We start from the raw sequence: 19,509 nt of genomic DNA on the forward strand, positions 1-19,509 counted from the left end.
GGACCAAAAGGAGAATGCAGCGCGCCAGAGCGAAGCCACGGAACGACTCTTAAAGATTATGGAACGCCAAGCAGACACATTCCAGGCACTACTAGCACTGCAAACTGAGCAGTTGTGTGCCAGCCCTCCCCAAAAGCCGCTGTCACAAAACTCTTTCCCATGCACTCCCCAGACACCGCCAACACGCTCTGATCAACCTCCTGACTCCAGTCTATACCTGCTTCATTCCATTCTGCCCCATCACAGTCCAGCCCTGTGGATTCCCAGTACCCAGCTCTCTGCAGTTTAGCCCTGCTAAAGTACAGAACCCGCTGCACTGTACTCCAAAGGACAAGGTTGCATATGATATCTGGACATACACAAATCTTCCCGGGATCCCATCTCCTACTGGGACCCTCCCTTCCCCCGTTAGAGTGCTGATGTGCTTTTTTTGTTTCTCTCTCTCTCTCTCCCCCCCCCCCTCCTCCGGTTGTTGTTTATTAATAAAATAATTGTTTGGGTTTGAAAGCAAACAGAGCCCTGCAAAGCAACAGGCAATTTTCTTAAACCTTCACAGTGCATCGTTTGCACCAATCACAATCACCTCCTAGCATTACAAGCACTGCACTCCCAAGCACAGCAACAAATATTAGTGGCTTTCAGCTTCAAATTGCTGCCTCAAGGCATCCCTGATCCTTATGGCCCCGCGCTGCGCCCCTCTAATAGCCCTGGTCTCTGGCTGTTCAAATTCAGCCTCCAGGCACTGAGCCTCAGCGGTCCAGCCCTGAGTGAACCTTTCACCCTTCCCTTCACAAATATTATGGAGCATTCAGCCTGTGGCCATATGCATAGGTATATTGTCATCGGCCAGGTCCAGCCTCGCATAGAGGCAGCGCCAGCAGGCCTTTAAACGGCCAAAAGCACACTCAGTGAGCATTCTGCACTTGCTCAGCCTGTTGTTGAACCGCTCCTTGTTGCTGTCTAGGTTCTCCATGTATGGCTTCATAAGCCACGGCATTAAGGGGTAGGCGGGGTCTTCCAGGATCACAATGGGCATTTCGACTTCCCCTACCGTGATCTTCTGGTCCGGGAAGAAAGTCCCTGCTTGCAGCTTCCTGAACAGGCCGGTGTTCCGAAAGATGTGTGCGTCATGCATCTTTCCAGACCAGCCTGCGTTAATGTCCGTGAAATGCCCACGGTGATCCACAAGTGCCTGGAGAACCATCAGAAATACCCCTTCTGCTTATTGTACTAGGTGGTCTGGTGCCAGAATTGGAATATGCGTGCCATCTATCACTCCCCCCCCCCCCCCCCGCAGTTAGGGAAGCCTATTTGTGCATGTTAACAGAAGCTCCTGCTGGCCATGTTCAGACTGTTAATGAGGACTGCTACAGAGTAGCATGTCCCAAGATTTGCCTGCTTCTTTAGTGCAAAGAATCTATAGCTTCACCAAAGCATGAGAGCCCATTAACTGGTAAGAAAGTGGAGAGAATCCTCCTTTGCACATATTAATAGTGCTTTACCCTTGTATCTTCTGTCAATGGTGCTGAAAGTACTTTAAACACATGAACAAATATAGTTCTTCACCCTTGCATTGAGGGAGAGGACACTGAGACAGAGCAAGTATCAGGGGGTAGCCGTGTTAGTCTGTATCTACAAAAACAACAAGGAGTCTGGTGGCACCTTAAAGACATCCGAAGAAGTGAGGTTTTTACTCACGAAAGCTCATGCCCAAATAAATCTGTTAGTCTTTAAGGTGCCACCAGACTCCTTGTTGTTTTTGAGACAGAGCAGGGACAAGTGACGTACTCAACACTGCAAGGAGAGTGTGTTTTGCAGAAAAGCCTGAACCACAAGGCCGAGCTTCCTCCCCCGGTATTAGCATTGGCTGGCTGTTTCGGTGTGTATGTTCAAGGGCTTCGATTTTTACCAGTGGTGTTAAAATGTTCTGTAGTCTAATCTAACTACTAGGACATGTAGCAATGCACTTCTGCAGCATCCATTGCCCAGACTGAATGCCAGTGATGTGGTATGAAAGTCATGAGTGCCTCTCTTTGGTTTGACCTTTTGACCCAACTGTACCAGTAGAGTCGGTGATGGGGTAATTCAGTTACAAAACCGTTCCAAATCAAAGATGGAGAAGTGCTGCATTGTAAGTGTTCAGCAGATATTATTGAAACAGTATTTGCCCAACAAAATATGCTATGCAGATATACTCTACAGATAAACCCAGTTAAAGTTGAAATGTCCGGGAGTTACCCTGCAGGCTACTACCCAGAGTGGAGCTAGGTGCTGTAGAAGGAATTTCTGATGAAAGAAAGGAAATTGTGTTTGTCTGCTTTGATTATTTGTAATAAACTGACTCATGCTGCATGGTATGCAGAGGGGGGATGTGTACACGCTTTCTGATTCCCTTCCCCAAATAGTTTGTGTTGTGACATACACTCATATAGCTGTTGGAGTGCCGGTCATTCAAGGCACGGGTTGTCTCTTTTAGGAGCGATCTAAAATCAATAACTCCCTGCTGCAGTGAGGGATTCTTAAATCAAAAAGATGCCGGTAGGATCCTCCTCCTTCATACCTGCCCACATCACAGCTTCAGAAATAGGAATATGTGACTGACAAATTACCAGAGGGAAATCTGCTTCCCTGCTTTAGTGTCTTTGGTGTGCTCTGCTCATTGAAGTGTTGCAGGCGCCCAAGCATCTTCTATGGAGCCTGACATAGCCCCTTATATGCCACCATAGCTGAAGTATTTAGATCTAAGGGGACTGAGCGGTATGCAGCTGAGCTGGAAACAACCTAGCTGTTCTGGAGAAAGAGCCGGGGGGAAGTGCAGGGTGGGCAAAAACAGATAGTAGCCTTGTTGGAAGAAAGGAGAGGGAGCTGCAAAGCTTCCTATCAATAGGAGAATAAGTATGGGGGGCTTCGTTCCTCCCTAATTTTAGGAGGAACGAGTGACTATCTTGTAGACATTTGATGTTATGCAGAACTGAGGGGAATTTGGGATCAGTTTGAGTTTAAAAACTAAATTGGCATCCAGTTTCAGACTGAGACGTTCTCTTCTTTCCAGGCTCATGCAGGAACATCCACGTCAGAACTCCCGGTGCTGGCTACGTTCTCCAGCCCCATAGCACTGGGTTTGACTGCCACTGGCAAAGCTGAGAAACTCAAGCAGTCAAACAACACTTCCGTCCAGCCTCTTTCCTTAGAGGAGATTCTCCCTACGACCAGTGCTCTGCTGGGGAAAAACACGATGAAGATGCAGACCGTTACCGCTGTGCCCACTGGTGTGCCCACCAATGACAGCGTTACCACAGTCCAGGCTATCCCTGCCACATCATCAAGCACCCCTACACCAGTGCCAGGTGAGTGTGTACTCCGCAGCACCTTCCAAAACCAGAATATCCCATTGAGAGACTGATGAGACATTAAAGCACAGTAAAGCCACCACCGTGGGACAGTACCTGAATACTCCAAGAGAGTATTGAGGGGGCCTCTTCCAATACGTATGTCGGTTGGGGCCTTTGGCCCATCCTGTGGGTCCTGGCATGGGGGCTGGGATGGGTCCCATACCATAAACCAGGGGTCAGCAACCTTTCAGAAGTGGTGTGCCGAGTCTTCATTTATTCACTCTAATTTAAGGTTTTGTGTTCCAGTAATACATTTTAATGTTTTTAGAAGGTCTCTTTCTATAAGTTTATAATATAGAACTAAACTATTGTTGTATGTAAAGTAAATAAGGTTTTTAAAAAGTTTAAGAAGCTTCATTTAAAATTAAATGAAACTCTAGAGTCCCCTGGACCGGTGGCCAGGACCCGGACAGTGTGAGTGCCACTGAAAATCAGCTTGTGTGCCACAGGTTGCCTATCTCTGCCATAAACCATCCTGTGGGCTTCTGGTATAGGCCCATGACAGTCCCTGTACACCCCACTGGGGCTCCTGGCAGAGACCCTGAAGCTGTGGGATGGGATCCTGTATTTGGAATTGCAAATCTCTATATGTCTAATGAAGCTGTTCTCCAAGCTCAGAAGGAGAGATAACGTCTCCGGTACTGTAATGGGATTAGAGATCTGACACAAGATGTAGTGGCATGAAACCTTGTTTCAGCAACTATCTACAGTACTCTGCCCTCCACCAAGCTGAGTGAAAATCTCTCATTTTATTTTGTAAGGTGGCTGCCTATAGTGAGATAGTCCCCCCCCCCCCCCCCCCCGGAAATGTCAATGTATAGTTCAGTCACGCAGAAACCGTACGCTTGGCCATTAGCCATGTCTCACTCTGCCGCAGAGTGTCATGTTTCTATTCACACTGGTGTTCCTAAAGGTGATCATTACAGAATGTGTAAAATAACAAAAGAACCACGAACAACACTAGGATAAACCAAACTTCACTCACTAGCTGCTTCTGTGAGGATCTGTGCATACACGCAAGGCACTGGGTGTTGCTCACCTAGTGTGACTAGCTGCACTATAACAAAATTTACTAAATTCAGTTCTTGGAAAGCCCCAAAGCTGAATTCTTGTAAATTTAGGGTATATTTTGCCCCTGAAAATGGAACAGATGGCTCAGTGGAAAGGAAATGCTGTGTACTTCGACACTTGGCAGAAAGCCAATCGGCTATCTGAACTAACCAGTTTGCCAGTCTTTTTTTAATAAATTCCTCCCTCCACTAGTGTTAGAATTTATATATTAATAAATGTCTTAAAAGTGACCTTCATAGGCAAACATTTGGCTAGCGTCTCACTGCTCCTCTATGAAGTATAAAGAAGACCTGAAAAGTTATTTTCAAAAAAGGATTGGAGGTTTTATCTAATTGTTTTTTTCTGTTAGAAATCCAGATCTCTTTTTCCCTTGGGACACTCTGTGTGATTGGAGCACTAGTAGAATTATAACATCTCAAGAGGTTTAGTAATTGAGAGGGGAAGGAAGTTTTAATCACTCTTCTAAAACTTCTGTTCTTGTTTTCTTTGGTTAACTAATAAACAGATGGGAGTTTAAATATTCAGCCTCCCTAACTTTTTAAAATAGCTCCCAGTATACCTCTCTGAGATCCCAATAAGGTCTCGGGGAAGACAGACTTCTTATTTTTCTTAATGTTTTTTCTCACTCCCCCGCCCCTCCGGATTTAAAAAAAAAAAAATGGGGAGAGCAAAAAATACTCTGAGAAAAGCAATTGCCTTTCCAGGTCTTTGTACATAGTAAAGAACCAGAAAAGGCCAAAAATCCCGTTTTCCTCTACCTTTATCAAGTCACCTTTAAGAACAAAATTAGTCATCTCTTTTCATCTCTCTATACATCTCTAAATTAGCTGTTACCACTCAAGAAAGAGATCTTGGAGTCATTGTGGATAATTCTCTGAAAACATCCACTCAATGTGCAGCGGCAGTCAAAAAAGCAAACAGAATGTTGGGAATCATTATCTATCCCTTTCTATCATATTGCCTCTCTATAAATCCATGATACGCCTACATCTTGAATTCTGCATGCAGACGTGGTTGCCCCATCTCAAAAACGATATATTGGAATTGGAAAAGGTTTAGAAAAGGGAAACAAATATTATTAGGGGTATGGAATGGCTGCCATATGAGGAGTGATTAATAAGACTGACTTTTCAGCTTGGAAGAGAGACGACTAAGGAGGGATATGATAGAGGTCTATAAAATCATGACGTGTTGAGAAAGTAAATAAGGAAGTGTTATTTACTCCTTCTCATAACACATGAACTAGGCGGTCACCAAATGAAATTAATAGGCAGCAGGTTTAAAACAAAAGGAAGCATTTTTTCACACAATGCACAGTCAACCTGTGGAACTCCTTGCCAGAGGATGTTGTGAAGACCAAGACTATAACAGGGTTCAAAAAAGAACTAGTTCATGGAGGATAGGCCCATCAATGGCTATTAGCCAGGATGGTCAGGGATGGAGTCCCTAGCCTCTGTTTGCCAGTAGCTGGGAATGGGTGACAGGATGAATCACTTGATGATTACCTGTTCTGTTCATTCTCTCTGGGGCACCTGGCATTGGCCCCTGTTGGAAGACCGGATACTGGGATAGATGGACCTTTGGTCTGATTCAGTATGGCCGTTGTTAAGAGTCCGCATTGGAAAGAAATGGAAAAGAAATACTACTGATCTTTTCTTCCTGATTAGGAAATGAGAGGAAAAATCAAAGTAAGTGGCACACCCTTGTATTTAGGGTTAGAACAGCATGAAAGCGATAAGTGTGCAGCTTGTATTACAAAATCTGTTAGCCTCCAAGAAGCTTTTATTTTTTTCAGCTAAGAATACCTTGAATTCTTCATATATTTGTAAAGATCTGAAATTGCAGTTTAGTAAATAGCAGCTCTAATCTTCCCCCTTCCATACAAGAGCAGCTGGGTTCTTTCCTGAAAACCTATCTGCTGAGTCCTTCTCATCCCTGCCAGACCGGGTTGAATAGAGGCCTCTGTACAGGGCAAGAGGGTCCCATTTCAGCTCTTCAGAAACGCAGCAGAAGTTACACAGCCTCTCCAAAGAGAGGGAGGTAACTGAATAATTCTAGGCTTCCCTCACAATTGTGAAGCCCCATTAGTGTTTTTCCATTCAGTATTAGACAGAAACCCGAAACGACACTGAGTGATGGGACGTTAGCAAAATACAGCCATTTCGTAGCTGGCTTTTATTCCACAAGCTCAGAAGCCAAAGTTCTCTTTATGTATGTAATTTTTTTGCTGTTCCTTTTAACGCTGTGATTCTCCCTCCCTCACAGTTATGAAGGAGCTGGTAGTTTCTGCAGGAAACAATGTCCAAGTGACCCTGCCAAAAAATGAAGTTCAGTTAAATGCATTTGTCCTACCTGAACCACCAACGGGTAAGACTTCATTGGGAGCTCTAAACGCACGGGATGATGAAGTGACAAACAAGAGATAAGTGCCTTGTTATATAGGGAAAATCTTGAAAGTCTCTCGCATCCAAATGTAGTCCTTCTCTCCAGTTCACATGGCAGTATGGGCTGGGTCAGAAATGAGGAGCCGAATGCAGTATGTTCTGCTGAGACTTGTTTTTGCTCGGCAAAAATGAGGACATTCTTCTTTCTCATGAATGTGTGACAACCTCTCAGAGAAGACCATTGTTTTAAAGAACTGCTGTGCAGGCTAGGAAAACCGGGTTTCAGATTAATTTTTCCCCTTCAAAGGACAACGTGGTTGTCAACTTTTGCTGATTGACACACAAATATGCCTGTCACAATTTTCTTTTGTAGCCATACAGACTTAGGAACAAATAGCTGAGCCAAGCCTTAGCAGTAATTCAGTGAAGTGACAGGGTTTGTCATTTAAAAGAATGAGAAGGCAAGAAGCCACGTCTCATTTTCAGTTTAAGGTCTGATGTACTGATCAGGAATTTTTAATACGGGTCAGCAATTTACCCCGTGGGCAGTGAAGATATTTTACTTGTCTGGGCTGAGTTTTTGTTGTCCTGGGCTGCGAGACTGTAGGCCTTCCCCTAGCTGACTGCTGACATTACAGAAAACTCTGGAAAACAGTTAATCCAGAGAGTATTTTGCTGTTCACTGGGATGGAAGTTTGCACAGAAACGGAATCTTGCTTTCCTCAGAACTCGTTCTCCACTAAACTGAAGTCCTAAGTCTCTGACGACATAACTTTTACAGAACTCTACTGTGACATTGCATTACAGTGTTTGCAAACAGATAAGAGACTTGCTCCTTGAACTCAGCTGTTCTTGTTTATTTTCCCCACCTGAAATACAAACATCCTTTGTCCTAATAATAATAATAATAATAATGCTTTGCGCATACATATTGTGCTTCAGCTGAGAGTCTGAAAGTTCTACCTAAAGGTGATGAAGTTTCATCTCCATTTCACAGGGGAGTTAGCTGAGGCACAGAAAAATACAATTTGACCATGGTCTCTCAGTGAGTCCCTTGTCCTAACCATTAGACCTTGCTGCCTCCTATAATAGCAAGGAGCAGAAATACAAACACTACAAGTGTGTAGTCCCCAGAGAGATCAGGTTTGGGAGCCATTGTAACTTCAAAGTTTTCCATGAGGAGTTAGTGGGTCTTCAGTGCCAGCTGATGACATGTGCAGTTAGGAATTGTACCAGCTTGTAGCAACTGACTACTGATTTGCTGGACAAGGCTTTGGCTTTTAGGGATTGCTACGCTGAGAAGGGGGAAACTGAGAAACCAAAAAGCTGGAGAGTCTGTTCAGTTGTGTGTTGGACCTAAGAAATGCAAATTCTTCAGAGCTTGCTTGTGATATGCTCATTTCTAGCCCTACCCACAAGGACAGCAGGGAACCTGGAAGCAGAAATAGAGAGGGACTTTGTGCGACATGTGAAATGGAAAATGTTTCTTGTTTATGATGCCAAGGGTGAAATTTTCAGACAGGTGCCTACAAGATTTGAGAGCAATAAGTCTCTCTCCTTCCCTAGTACTCTGGAGTTGTGATCATTCTAAGCCGCCTTAACCCCTTAAAGAGGTGTGAGGTATCGCTAGCTCCCAGAATGAGTGTGGTGTTGAAGTGCAGACCAGCACTTCCCCATAGTGCAGCCGCAGGGACTGATGGGAATCTGAGCACCTGCTCTTGTCTCTTTTTTTTTTTAAATGCTCCTTTAATTGTGTGGTCTCTGAAATTCTCCTTTCTTTAGGAACCAGCTACACCTATGACTGGGGGCTGATTACTCACCCAAAAGACTACAGTGGAGAGATGGAAGGCAAACACTCCCAGACCCTCAAGTTATCTAAGGTGAAGCTCTGATTCATCCTGCTGTGTGTCATGCAGGGTGACTCTCTAGCAGAGAAGGCAGAGACCTTGTCTGCCACCAAGGACTTGCATGCTATTTCAGAATGCATAGGAAATTGCATGACAGGCAGGCTGTGTTTCAGCCAAAGACTTTTAGATAAATGTTTTATAAAGAGCTGAATGTAGTGCAGTAAAACCTGGGATGAAGAATGGACAGACCTAAGAGCCTCAACGCTGTCTACGAGCAGCATGTAAAACCCTAAAATGGCAGCTAACGATAACTTTCAAGAGAACACCTTGATTGCTTTTCCCCTGAAGCTGGTCTGTGGTTAGATTATTTTTAAAGCTCCCTTTTACACACTTTCCCCCATTTGCCAGGATTTGGGGTGCTGCACAGTTGTTCTTCATGACACTAGCTCCCTGGCCTTTGCTTTTAAGGTGTTTTTATAGTAGATTGAAAGGATCGTTCTTTTCCACAGAGATGTGGGGAATTTTTAACAAGAGGGTTAGTTTAAACAGTGCATGAAAATGTAACACGTCTTTTACTGGGAGATTCCTGTGAGAAACATCCATTCTGCTCCAACACTGCACTCAGAAAGACCAGAGCTTTAGCCATAGCAGCATGCAGGGTCCCTCCCCGTCCCTCAGCCCCACAGTTGCCATCCAGCATATAACCTCAGCATTCAAGCGTCTTTGCTCCACACATGCCTGCAATACCAGACTTTTGGGGGTTTAGAGAAGTGAAGGGACCCTTAGCTGAGCCGTATTATGGGCAAAATCCATTTGTCCATGAAGGCTGAGTGGAGGAGATCCTCTATGTGAACTTTTTCTCTCCTCTTAAACAGGCCCTGTGTTTTGGCCAGGAGACCTGGACTGAGCTCTGTAATGCCTCTTCTGTTGGTCATCAGGTGTTGCTAGAAAATCTAGCCTGGCTGACAGCCCTATATCATCAGTAGCAATGGGAAATATCAGCCTTTTAATTTATGATGGAGTTGTTGAGATGAAAGATGCCTCAGGTTGCCTTGCAGTAGAGACCCTCCGCTTTGCATGTATGGATCAGAACAGAGTTTCCTTTGCTCTGTGCTGCTAACAATGTATCAGGATGCAAGATGGTAGTCTAACCTCTTAATGGCTCCTGACGGATTGTCACTGCCTTGAAGTTGTGTAACTTCTTCCATTTCCTTTCCAGCTCACCGTTGGTCTGTATGAATTCAAAGTGATAGTTGATGGGGGAAAAGCACATGGGGAAGGTTACGTGAATGTGACAGTTAACCCAAGTAAGTTCAGTGGCTGGATGGTGTCCCTACAAGTTTAATTCAGCAGCTGTATTATGGTATTTTGTTTGCTGGGCTTGGTTTTGGCTTAATATAGTAAGAATTGTGTGTGTGTGTGTGTGTGTGTGTGTGTGTGTGTGAAATTACTTTCTGAAATGAAAAACGACCTCCTGTATACTTAGCTATGCTATACTGAGTGCAAACCTATTGAAAACTAATATCCTACGATGAAAGTACTGGAGTACTGCTGCAGAAATACTTAGAAAGAAGAACAGGAGTACTTGTGGCACCTTAGAGACTAACAAATTTATTAGAGCATAAGCTTTCGTGGACTACAGCCCACTTCTTCGGATGCTAAGAAATACTTAGCAAACTCATGCTCCTGGGAAAAGCACCATTCCAACAGAGACTAGTTGCACCAAGAGAAAACCCTAGGGCAGCAGGGATGGGAGATGAAGGGAAGCTTGTGCTTTGAAGCTCCTTGGATTTTTCCCCTTATAGTAATAAGTATCAACACCATCTGCAGCCAGTTTAAATCAAATCTCATTCTAGGCGGCAGGATGCTTTACAAAGATTTGTTTTTGCAGCGGGTGTATGTGGTGTATACAGTAAACTCTGAAATATCAATTTCCAGATAAAGGGACTGCTTACGGGAGGGGGGGGAGAGTGGAGGGATGTTAGGTTGGGCTTCTGCAGATCAGAGTTTTGAACTCCCTGACCCATTCTTGCAAGTGCATTGAGCATTCGGTGTCTCCCTTGTTTGTACAAGAGAACCTTTTCTGGAGCTTCAAAGACCTTTTTTCCTTGAGCTTTGTAAGAAAAAGCAGCATTCTCGCCTTCCCAAAAATGTGCAAGAGGGGAGATTTCGGGTTTTAAATATAATTGGATGTCTCCTTAGACCAGGGATTCTCAACCTTTTTCTTCCTCCCCCAAACATGCTATAAAAACTCCACGGCCCACCTGTGCCACAGTAGCGGCTTTTCTGCACATAAAAGCCAGGCCTGCATGCCACAGGAGGCACCGTGAAGCTAAGTTGCTCAGGCTTCAGCGCTCAGGGCCCCAGGCTTCAGCTCCATGCAGTGGGACTCCGGCTTTCTGCTGTGGGCCCCAGCAAGTCTAACACTGGTCCTGCCTGGCGGACCCCGTGAAACCGGCTTGTGGCCCTGGATTCCTGGTTGAGAACCATTGCCTTAGACTACATATTTGCTCAGATCAATTTGAGTGTAAACAATGAACCTGTAGCTCGCCTAGCAGATTGGTTAAATTACTCCTTTTTCAGAGTAGTGGCTGAACTCATCTGAGTGATCGCAGGTGCCAGCCTGTTAGAACACATCACAATCTGAATGCCTGATGCCCTAGAGGTGACAGTGACAAGATGGTATCATCATCCCTATGTGAGCACTGGCTTGATGTCATAGTCTGCTTGTTCCCTTCTTTACTTTAGAACCCTCCACCTGTAGCACAACGCCTCAGGTTGATGTGTAACTAATTGGATAGTGCCGTGTCCAATCCCAAGGAAGATCAGGGCTGGGAGCTGTAATCATTGCAGGATTATCACAGACCCGTTGTTGTTAACAGCAATCTAGGGGAGTGACCTTGCCTCGCAACTGTACTTTGGACCTCTCTTCTCTTGGTCTTTCTGAGGCTGGACCATAGAGGCAATTCTAGCCGCAAACTGAGCGGACTGGGCATAGGGTTGCAAAGAGTGGAGGGAATGTGCTGCATGTATTACTTTAGCAACCCCTGGTGGACAATCTGGACAGTTTTGCAGAGTTCCTTGGCTTATGTTTGTACCATTGATCTGCCTGTAAACAACATTGTCACAGCGCTGTTGTTGTTGTTGCAGAGCCTCGTGTGAATCAGCCTCCTGTGGCTATTGTGTCACCACAATCCCAAGAGATTTCACTGCCAACCACCTCTACTGTCATCGATGGCAGCCGTGAGTACCCTAATCACATGTCATCCAGCGAGCTGAGGCTGCCTGGCCACCCTGGCAATGATCAGACTCTGTGTCACATTAAGATGGAATAGATGTGACCCTTTGTGCCACCTTTCTGTGGAAAGAACCAGTTCATAACCTGGGGACTTGGATAACTCATCCTAATTATTTTTTACGCTTTCCCTATAATTCCTGTTAGCTTGTGGCAAGGACAGCACAGCTACTGGTCTTTATTGCCGATTTCTCTCTCCATTCTGCACACACCAGCTTACATACAAGGTCCCCCTCCTGGGGGCACGTGCCCCGGTGAATCCCCTGAAACAGGAAGACCCAGAAGAGTTACAGCCCAACTAGATTTGCTGGTTTCGACTAAAGTACAAAGAATCAAATGAGTCTATTCAAAATTGGTGGTCTTGTGTGTTAAGCTGCAAGCATATCAATTAACCAGCAAAAGATCTATTGATTTTGTTGTTGTTTGTCGTTGTTGAAGCTCTGCCAAGCTTTTCTTTTAAACTGGTTCAGTTTTGTCTCATTGTCTGCCCAAAACCCGTATCTTTTTCCTGGGAAAAATGGGATGTGTGGGTCTGCAAAAAAACCGTGTACGGCAGGGGTGGGCAAACTTTTTGGGCTGAGGGCCACATCTGGGTGGGGAAATTGTATGCAGGGCCAGGGTTGGGGTGTGGGGAGGGGGTCCAGTGTGCAGGAAGGGGCTCAGGGTAAGGGATTCGGGCAGATGAGGGGTGTGGCATGTATGAGCGGGCTCAGGGAAGGGGGTTGGGGTGCAGGAGGGGAGCAGGGTGTACGAGGGGGCTCAGGGAAGGGGGTTGGGGTGCAGGAGGGGAGCAGGGTGTATGAGGGGGCTCAGGGCAGGGAGTTGGGGTGCACAGGGGTGCAGGGTGCAGCAGGGAGCTCAGGGCAGGGGGTTGGGGTGCAGGAGGGGTGCGGGGTGTACGAGGGGGCTCAGGGCAGGGGGTTGGGGGGCAGGGTGCAGGCGTGATTCTGGCTCCGGCCCGGCGCCGCTTACCTAAAGCGGCTCTGGGGTGACAGCGGTGTGCACTGGTGCCAGGGCAGGCTCCCTGCATGCCTGTCCTGGCCCCGGCCCCGGCCCAGCGCTGCTCCAGGAAGTGCTGTGGCCCCTGGGGGAGGGCGGGGCCGAGGGATCCGCAAGCACTATCCTTGCCGCGCCTCCAGGTACCTCCCCCAAAGCTCCCATTGGCCGTGGTTCCCCGTTCCTGGCCAATGGGAGCTGCAGGGGGGGCGGTGCCTGGAGGCAACACACGAGCTCTCTGTCCACTCTTCTCCCCCACCCCACCCCCCACCCAGGGGCCACAGGGAAGTGGTGCCGGCGGCTTCTTAGAGTGGCATGGGGCCTGTGGTGCCACGGGGGGCAATCCCGCGGGCTGGATCCAAAGCCCTGAGGGGCCGGATCCGGCCCGCAGGCTGTAGTTTGCCCACCCCCGGTGTATGGCATACACAGTTTGACCAAACCAGCATAATAGAGAGAGATCTGCGGCTAGGGACTGGGACAAGAAGCTCAACTCTCCAAACTTATGTGTAAAGAACAAATTAAAGCTCTTTATTTGAAATGTGGCTTCATAAAACCAGATTCCTAATGCATATTTTTTTTAATTGAATTAGAAAGCACTGATGATTATAAAATTGTCAGTTTCCATTGGGAAGAATTGAAGGGGCCCCTGCGGGAGGAGAAGGTATCGACTGACACTGCCATATTGAAACTGACCAACTTAGTACCTGGGAATTACACATTCAGGTAAGTTTTTGCATATAGCAGTTCATTAGTCCAGATTCCATGTGAATCTCTTTAGTTTTATACCTGATTACATCAGTCTGGGTTGCAAAAGATAGCAGAACAAATCCTGTTTTGTGGTTTTTCCCTCTCTTGCTCCAGGAACTTTCTGGTCAGTTGCTAATGGAGGTTTATACTATGTTTCACTTGAGTAAAGATTAAAAAATAACTGGCTGACTTTTTTTTTTTTTTTAAACTTGTAGAATCAATATAAGACAAATGGCAGAAAAAGGAGAAGTTAGTATAACAGAGATACTAAAATGTCTTTTAAAATACCAAAAATAGATTATTCTACATTCAGGAGGAAATTGATTGTTTAAATATTCTACTCTCTACATGTAATGTGTTCATCACCAGTGAAATTGTTTTTAGAATTAAGTATTTATACAAATCTCTGGATAGTTACGTAGCATTTGATTTTATTTTGACATCTGCTTGGAAAAAGGAGGGTATATTTATTTCCTCTGATCTGTAATTTGCTGTGGTGTCAGTGCTAAACACCGCAATTAATCTAATTAAATGACATATGATATAACTCATACGCACATGAACAGAACAATACCTTTTATATACAGCGGTGTAATGTGTGTTACCTGGTACAAACTGGGGTTGAAGGTTTAGTAGAAGACCGTCCCACTTTGAGCCTTTTTTCTGCTTAAGAAGGAATGCTGTCACCACAGGATTAATGATGGGGTGTAGTGATAGATACCTGAAATGAACATACACTTTTAAAACTGGTAGGAGCTCTGGATTTTCAATACAATGGGTGTGACTTTAACAGGGAGTTGGAAAAATCTTGTTGCATGGGGATTTCTTTGCATTTGTAACTAGCTGATAGATATTAGGAAGGTGGTGGATTTGGTTGTGGAATGCCTTGCTCTGCCCTTATAACTACACAAGTTTTTGTGATACTCATTTTGCAAGTGCACAGTTGACTTAAACTGTGTTTCCCCCTGTCCCCCAAGGGCAAACACTTCAATCCCATACAAAGGTAATTCTAGATTTCTAACCCCTCAGTTAAATTCAGACTGTTTCATCCCTTTGCATTTGAGCTCTTCGCTCATAGCCCTAACCTTTCCGTTTTTGTTTTTGGTCTTTAGCCTAACAGTTGTGGATTCAGATGGTGCCAGCAACTCTACCACTGCCAGCTTGACTGTGAATAAAGAAGTGGATTATCCTCCAGTGGCAAACGCAGGCCCAAACCAAGTGATCACTCTTCCCCAAAACTCTATCACCTTGTACGGGAACCAGAGCACTGATGATCATAGCATTGTCAGCTACGAATGGTTACTCAGCCCCAGTAGCAAAGGAAAGGTGATGGAGATGCAGGTAAGTGGAGGTTTCCCACTAATACCCTACATGATGCTTATCCATTGTGCTGTGATGTTTGCTAGTAGCCATCTAAAGGTCTAGCTTGTATGCAGAAATGTGTTTCATAATCTGTGCAAGCCTATGTGTTGATTAGGTTTAAACGTTTATTAATATTTAAATACATTTTAAGATCACGTCAGGTTCGGTGATTGAATTAACAGCCAAGTTTAGCCTAAATCAAGTCTTCCCCATTTCCTCTTGGTATGTCGCTCCACTACTCTCCCATTGTTCTCTGAGGTGTTGAGGTTATGAACACTTACAAGTTGGACACTACATATCCTTGGACACTACGTATCTGTTTGATGCTATGCATACCTATGGCCCCATATATGTGATTAATTATAATAAGCAGCCAGTTTCTACCCAGGATAGTTAGTACTGGTTCTGGCCCTTCATATCTCTGATCCCTTCAGTGTAAGGAGTCATCATAATGCATTAACTTGCTTTCTCAAAGGGTGTGAGGACACCAATATTACAGCTCTCTGCAATGCAAGAAGGTGATTACACCTACCAACTAACGGTGACTGATTCTGCAGGCCACCAGTCCACCGCTGAGGTCACAGTGATCGTGCAGCCTGGTAAGTTCCCCTTATTACTAAGCCGTGCTGTTGCAAGGCATGGCAGGCAAGATTGTGTTGCTAACTCTCACCTCTACCAACATACTTCTGATTTGACTGTCACTTCCCCACCAGTGTATGCTGCACTTTCTCCCAGTGTAAGATGGGGATAATACTAGTTATCCAGCTATCTTGTCTGAGACATCTATTCAACTGGGTATTTATGGGGAAACAATCCTAAACTTTGCCTCACAGATCAAGCAGCATGTTTAATTCCATCTCCTCTTCTTTTGTTATTCACAATCCTTTGCCAGAGAATAATAAGCCCCCCAAAGCAGATGCTGGCCCAGATAAAGAACTCACCCTCCCTGTGGACAGCACCACTCTAGATGGCAGCAAGAGCTCAGACGACCAGAAAATAGTCTCCTTCCTCTGGGAAAAAACACGGTCGGTATCACATCCCAGAGCCTTCTGTTGGGAGTATCTGTGCCTTTAAACTGTAGTTTAAAAAAAATACCGGGGTCAAAATCTTGGTCCTATTGAATTCAGTGGGAGTTTTGCCAATCACTACAGGGGAACCAGGATTTGTCTGTTAATTGGAGGAGAACCCCAGTATAGTCCTTGCTGGAGCCCTAAGCATAAGTAACATATGAGCCAAAGGACTCCAGCAAGGCCTGCGCCCAGTTTTGTTTAAGCGTTGGAAATATCCTGACCTTAGCGTTAAACTCTTTCAGCCCGATTCTCGTGTATACTACGGTTCTGGTAGTGTAACGGGACCTCACCCACTTCAAAAAGCCCCTTTACACCGACAGTGTCAGTGAGAATCTGGGATAACAGAAGTTCCTTTTTATTTTAAATGGGGTCCTCTTGCAACAGAAGCATGAGCGGAGATAGCATTTCTTCCCCTGCAGCCCTGTTAATTTTGACCATTGTGTCAGGCTTCCCCTAAGAGGCGCCGATTACTTTTTGGAATTTAGGGCGAAGCCTATGGACAACTTTTAAATGTATAACTTGGTTTTGCGTTAGCCCAACAATGCAAGCTGTGTGCTAAGTTTCTACTGTAAAAAGAGCTGTAATTGCTATAATATTTTCATTGTTGTTGCTCATTGTGCAATTACCATGAAGCTGTTTTTTCTAGCAGTCCTCTGCATTCAGTAAATACTAATAAAGCACTTTTGGCCTAGGGAGTGTTTGGCACAACATTTAATTTGCACTAGACCCCCACAGACTGTGCAGAATATACTGTGTGTAGGATTTACCCATTTTAGTGTCTTATTGCCTGAGTTCAGAAGAAATAAATTTTCTTTATATGCTCGGGTAGCTTGTCTCCTTCTGAGGAGCAGGGATATTACCTGGTAACTACACTTACTGTTATTAGTTTAACTCCGCTGTTCATTGGCATGAGACCCGATCCCAGGTCCTTGGGCACAGACTAATGCTCTTTTGTTTTGGCTAGGGGCCCGGATGGTGTAAAACTGGAGAATGCCAACAGCAGCATTGCTACTGTAACTGGGCTTCAGGTTGGAACATACGAATTCACCCTGACTGTCAAAGATGAAAGGAGCTTGCAAAGCCAGAGCTCAGTTAATGTCATTGTCAAAGAAGGTGTGTCCAGTTGTACTCAGAAGTGAACTGTAACATCAGAAGAAAGACCTGTGCAATCACTGAGAGCAATTGGTGAAGACCACTGCCCACTGTGCAGCTGTGCTTAAAAAAAAAAAAAAAAAAAAAAAAGGCGGGGTGGGGGGGCAAACAAAGTGCCTAAGGAACGGGATGGAGAATAATACAGGAAGTGTTCTAATGTCATTATACAAAGCAGTGGTTTGCCCTCACCTGGCATACCGTAGGCAGCACTGGTTACCCCATCTCAGAAAGGATATTGGAGTTGGAAGGGATTCAGAGAAGGGCAAGAACTTTTTTTGTTCTCTTTGTACAGCACCTAGCACAGTGGAGTCCTGGTCCATCTTAGGCACTATGATAATACAAATAAATGAAAATAGTAAGAAGAAGAAAAGCTTAGGGGCCTCGAAAAACTCTCATTTGAAGAGATTGAAAAACATGGGAGTGTTTAGTTTAGAGAGGACTATCAGGGGGCATGATACAAGCCTATAAAATAACGAATGGCCTAGAGGAAGGGGGAGCAGGAACTTTTGTTCTCCCTGTCTCCTTATACAAGAATGAGGGGACTTCAACTGAAATGAAAAGGACTCGAATTCAAGCCTGATAAAATATTTTTTTCACACAAGGCATAATGAGACTGTGGAATTCATTGGCACAGGATGTCATTGAGGCCAAAAACTTTAGTAAGAGTCCGAGGGATTTATACAGATAACAAGAATATCCCGTTAAAATAGTTAATGCTATAATGAGAGGTTTGGAAGGGTAATGAAATCTCATGCTTGGTCTTAAGCCAGTCTCTACCTGTTAGGGGTTAGGATGAGACCTTTGTGGGGCAGATTGTCACCTGCCTACTGGGGGGTTTCCAGCACCTTCCTCTTAAGCATCTGGTGCTGGAACCTGTCTGAGACAGGATACTGCACTAAATGGACCATGGGTCTGATCCAGTCTTGTAATTCCTGTTCCTGTAAATCAATATCCGTTTCTCTTGCTACTACTTAACAGAATTCACTTCCACAAGACATAGTATCTTGTTCCGAATTTGGCCAGGACCTTGCGGTTAACACTTATTCTTACAAAAATCGCTATGGGATCATTAATATGAGCATAGTCAGGAACTCCTCTGTGTCATCTGAGCAGCACAGTGCCCCCTCCCAGCACCATACTGGGGTACAGATTCAAATCCGACTGAAGGAAGAACAAACTGCACTGAATCCTGCAGTATCTGGGTGAACTCCCATTTAAGCCTGGATCCAGCGAGACCCTGCAAGTTATGGATGCCTGGATTACAGCATAGCTCCTGATGCTATACTTAAGTGCTAACAAATTCTTGTAACAATTTTTCATCTACTTGTTTAGAGATGAACAAGCCACCAGTGGCAAAGATTGCTGGGAATGTTGTCGTCACCCTGCCTACCAACACAGCAGCCCTGGATGGGTCCAAATCCTGGGATGATAAGGGAATTGTCAGCTACCTGTGGACCCGGGACGAGGGGAGTCCTGCAGCTGGGGTGAGTGCGGCAGGCGTGGTCTCTGTAATGGGAATATGCAGCATTGCACAAGTATGGAAGATGTAGTGGGGTTTAGCTAGACTCTTGGCAAATAGCACCTGGGAGAGTATAACATTGGTTCCTGCACACTGAGTGCTGTGTGGCGTGACCCAGCTCAGTATGTGGTATAGGGGTCAAATCTGCAGCGGCCTTGTTTGTTTCTTAATATTAGTTTTGTTCAAATTCCCAGGAGGTGTTAAATAATTCAGACCACCACCCTGTGCTTTTCCTCTCCAACCTGGTGGAGGGGACATACACGTTCCATCTGAAAGTGACGGATGCCAAAGGAGAGAGTGATGCAGATAGGACCACTGTGGAAGTCAAAGCTGGTGAGTCCTCGTGCTCTTTGCACGATGGAGATTCTCTCTAAACTGGAGTGTCCATGACTGCACCTTTCCCGGCAATGGCAAAAGCAGGTTGCAATACTCAGGATCTTAGTAACAGTGAAGAATTCTATTTGTACCCTGCAACAGAGGGTCCTGTGGCACCTTTAAGACTAACAGATGTATTGGAGCATAAGCTTTCGTGGGTGAATGTCCACTTCGTCAGACGCACACATGCGTCTGTATTTGGAATACGCCAAAATCCATCAAGAGCAGGAAAAGTCTTAACATAAAGTTAGAGGGAGCTGATTAAATGATGTGGAACATTATGCCTGATGAACAGTAGA

The 19,509-nt window shown here is 45.1% G+C and overlaps 1 protein-coding gene across 2 annotated transcripts in view; it reads left to right on the forward strand.

Annotated features, from left to right (window-relative positions):
- KIAA0319L (KIAA0319 like) overlaps positions 1-19,509 on the forward strand; it is a 54,741-nt gene that overhangs the window by 24,998 nt on the left and 10,234 nt on the right. For both annotated transcript variants that reach the window (XM_034754371.1, XM_034754370.1), the window contains exons 4-15: positions 3,053-3,347; positions 6,729-6,830; positions 8,630-8,727; positions 9,914-10,001; positions 11,845-11,937; positions 13,576-13,708; positions 14,845-15,073; positions 15,570-15,693; positions 15,987-16,119; positions 17,129-17,277; positions 18,649-18,800; positions 19,030-19,168. In XM_034754371.1, the coding sequence (XP_034610262.1) occupies positions 3,053-3,347; positions 6,729-6,830; positions 8,630-8,727; positions 9,914-10,001; positions 11,845-11,937; positions 13,576-13,708; positions 14,845-15,073; positions 15,570-15,693; positions 15,987-16,119; positions 17,129-17,277; positions 18,649-18,800; positions 19,030-19,168 (1,735 nt within the window). The remainder of the gene's footprint in view (positions 1-3,052; positions 3,348-6,728; positions 6,831-8,629; positions 8,728-9,913; positions 10,002-11,844; positions 11,938-13,575; positions 13,709-14,844; positions 15,074-15,569; positions 15,694-15,986; positions 16,120-17,128; positions 17,278-18,648; positions 18,801-19,029; positions 19,169-19,509) is intronic.

This window comes from Trachemys scripta, chromosome 20, assembly GCF_013100865.1.
Source record: "Trachemys scripta elegans isolate TJP31775 chromosome 20, CAS_Tse_1.0, whole genome shotgun sequence".
Classification (NCBI taxonomy): domain Eukaryota; kingdom Metazoa; phylum Chordata; order Testudines; family Emydidae; genus Trachemys; species Trachemys scripta.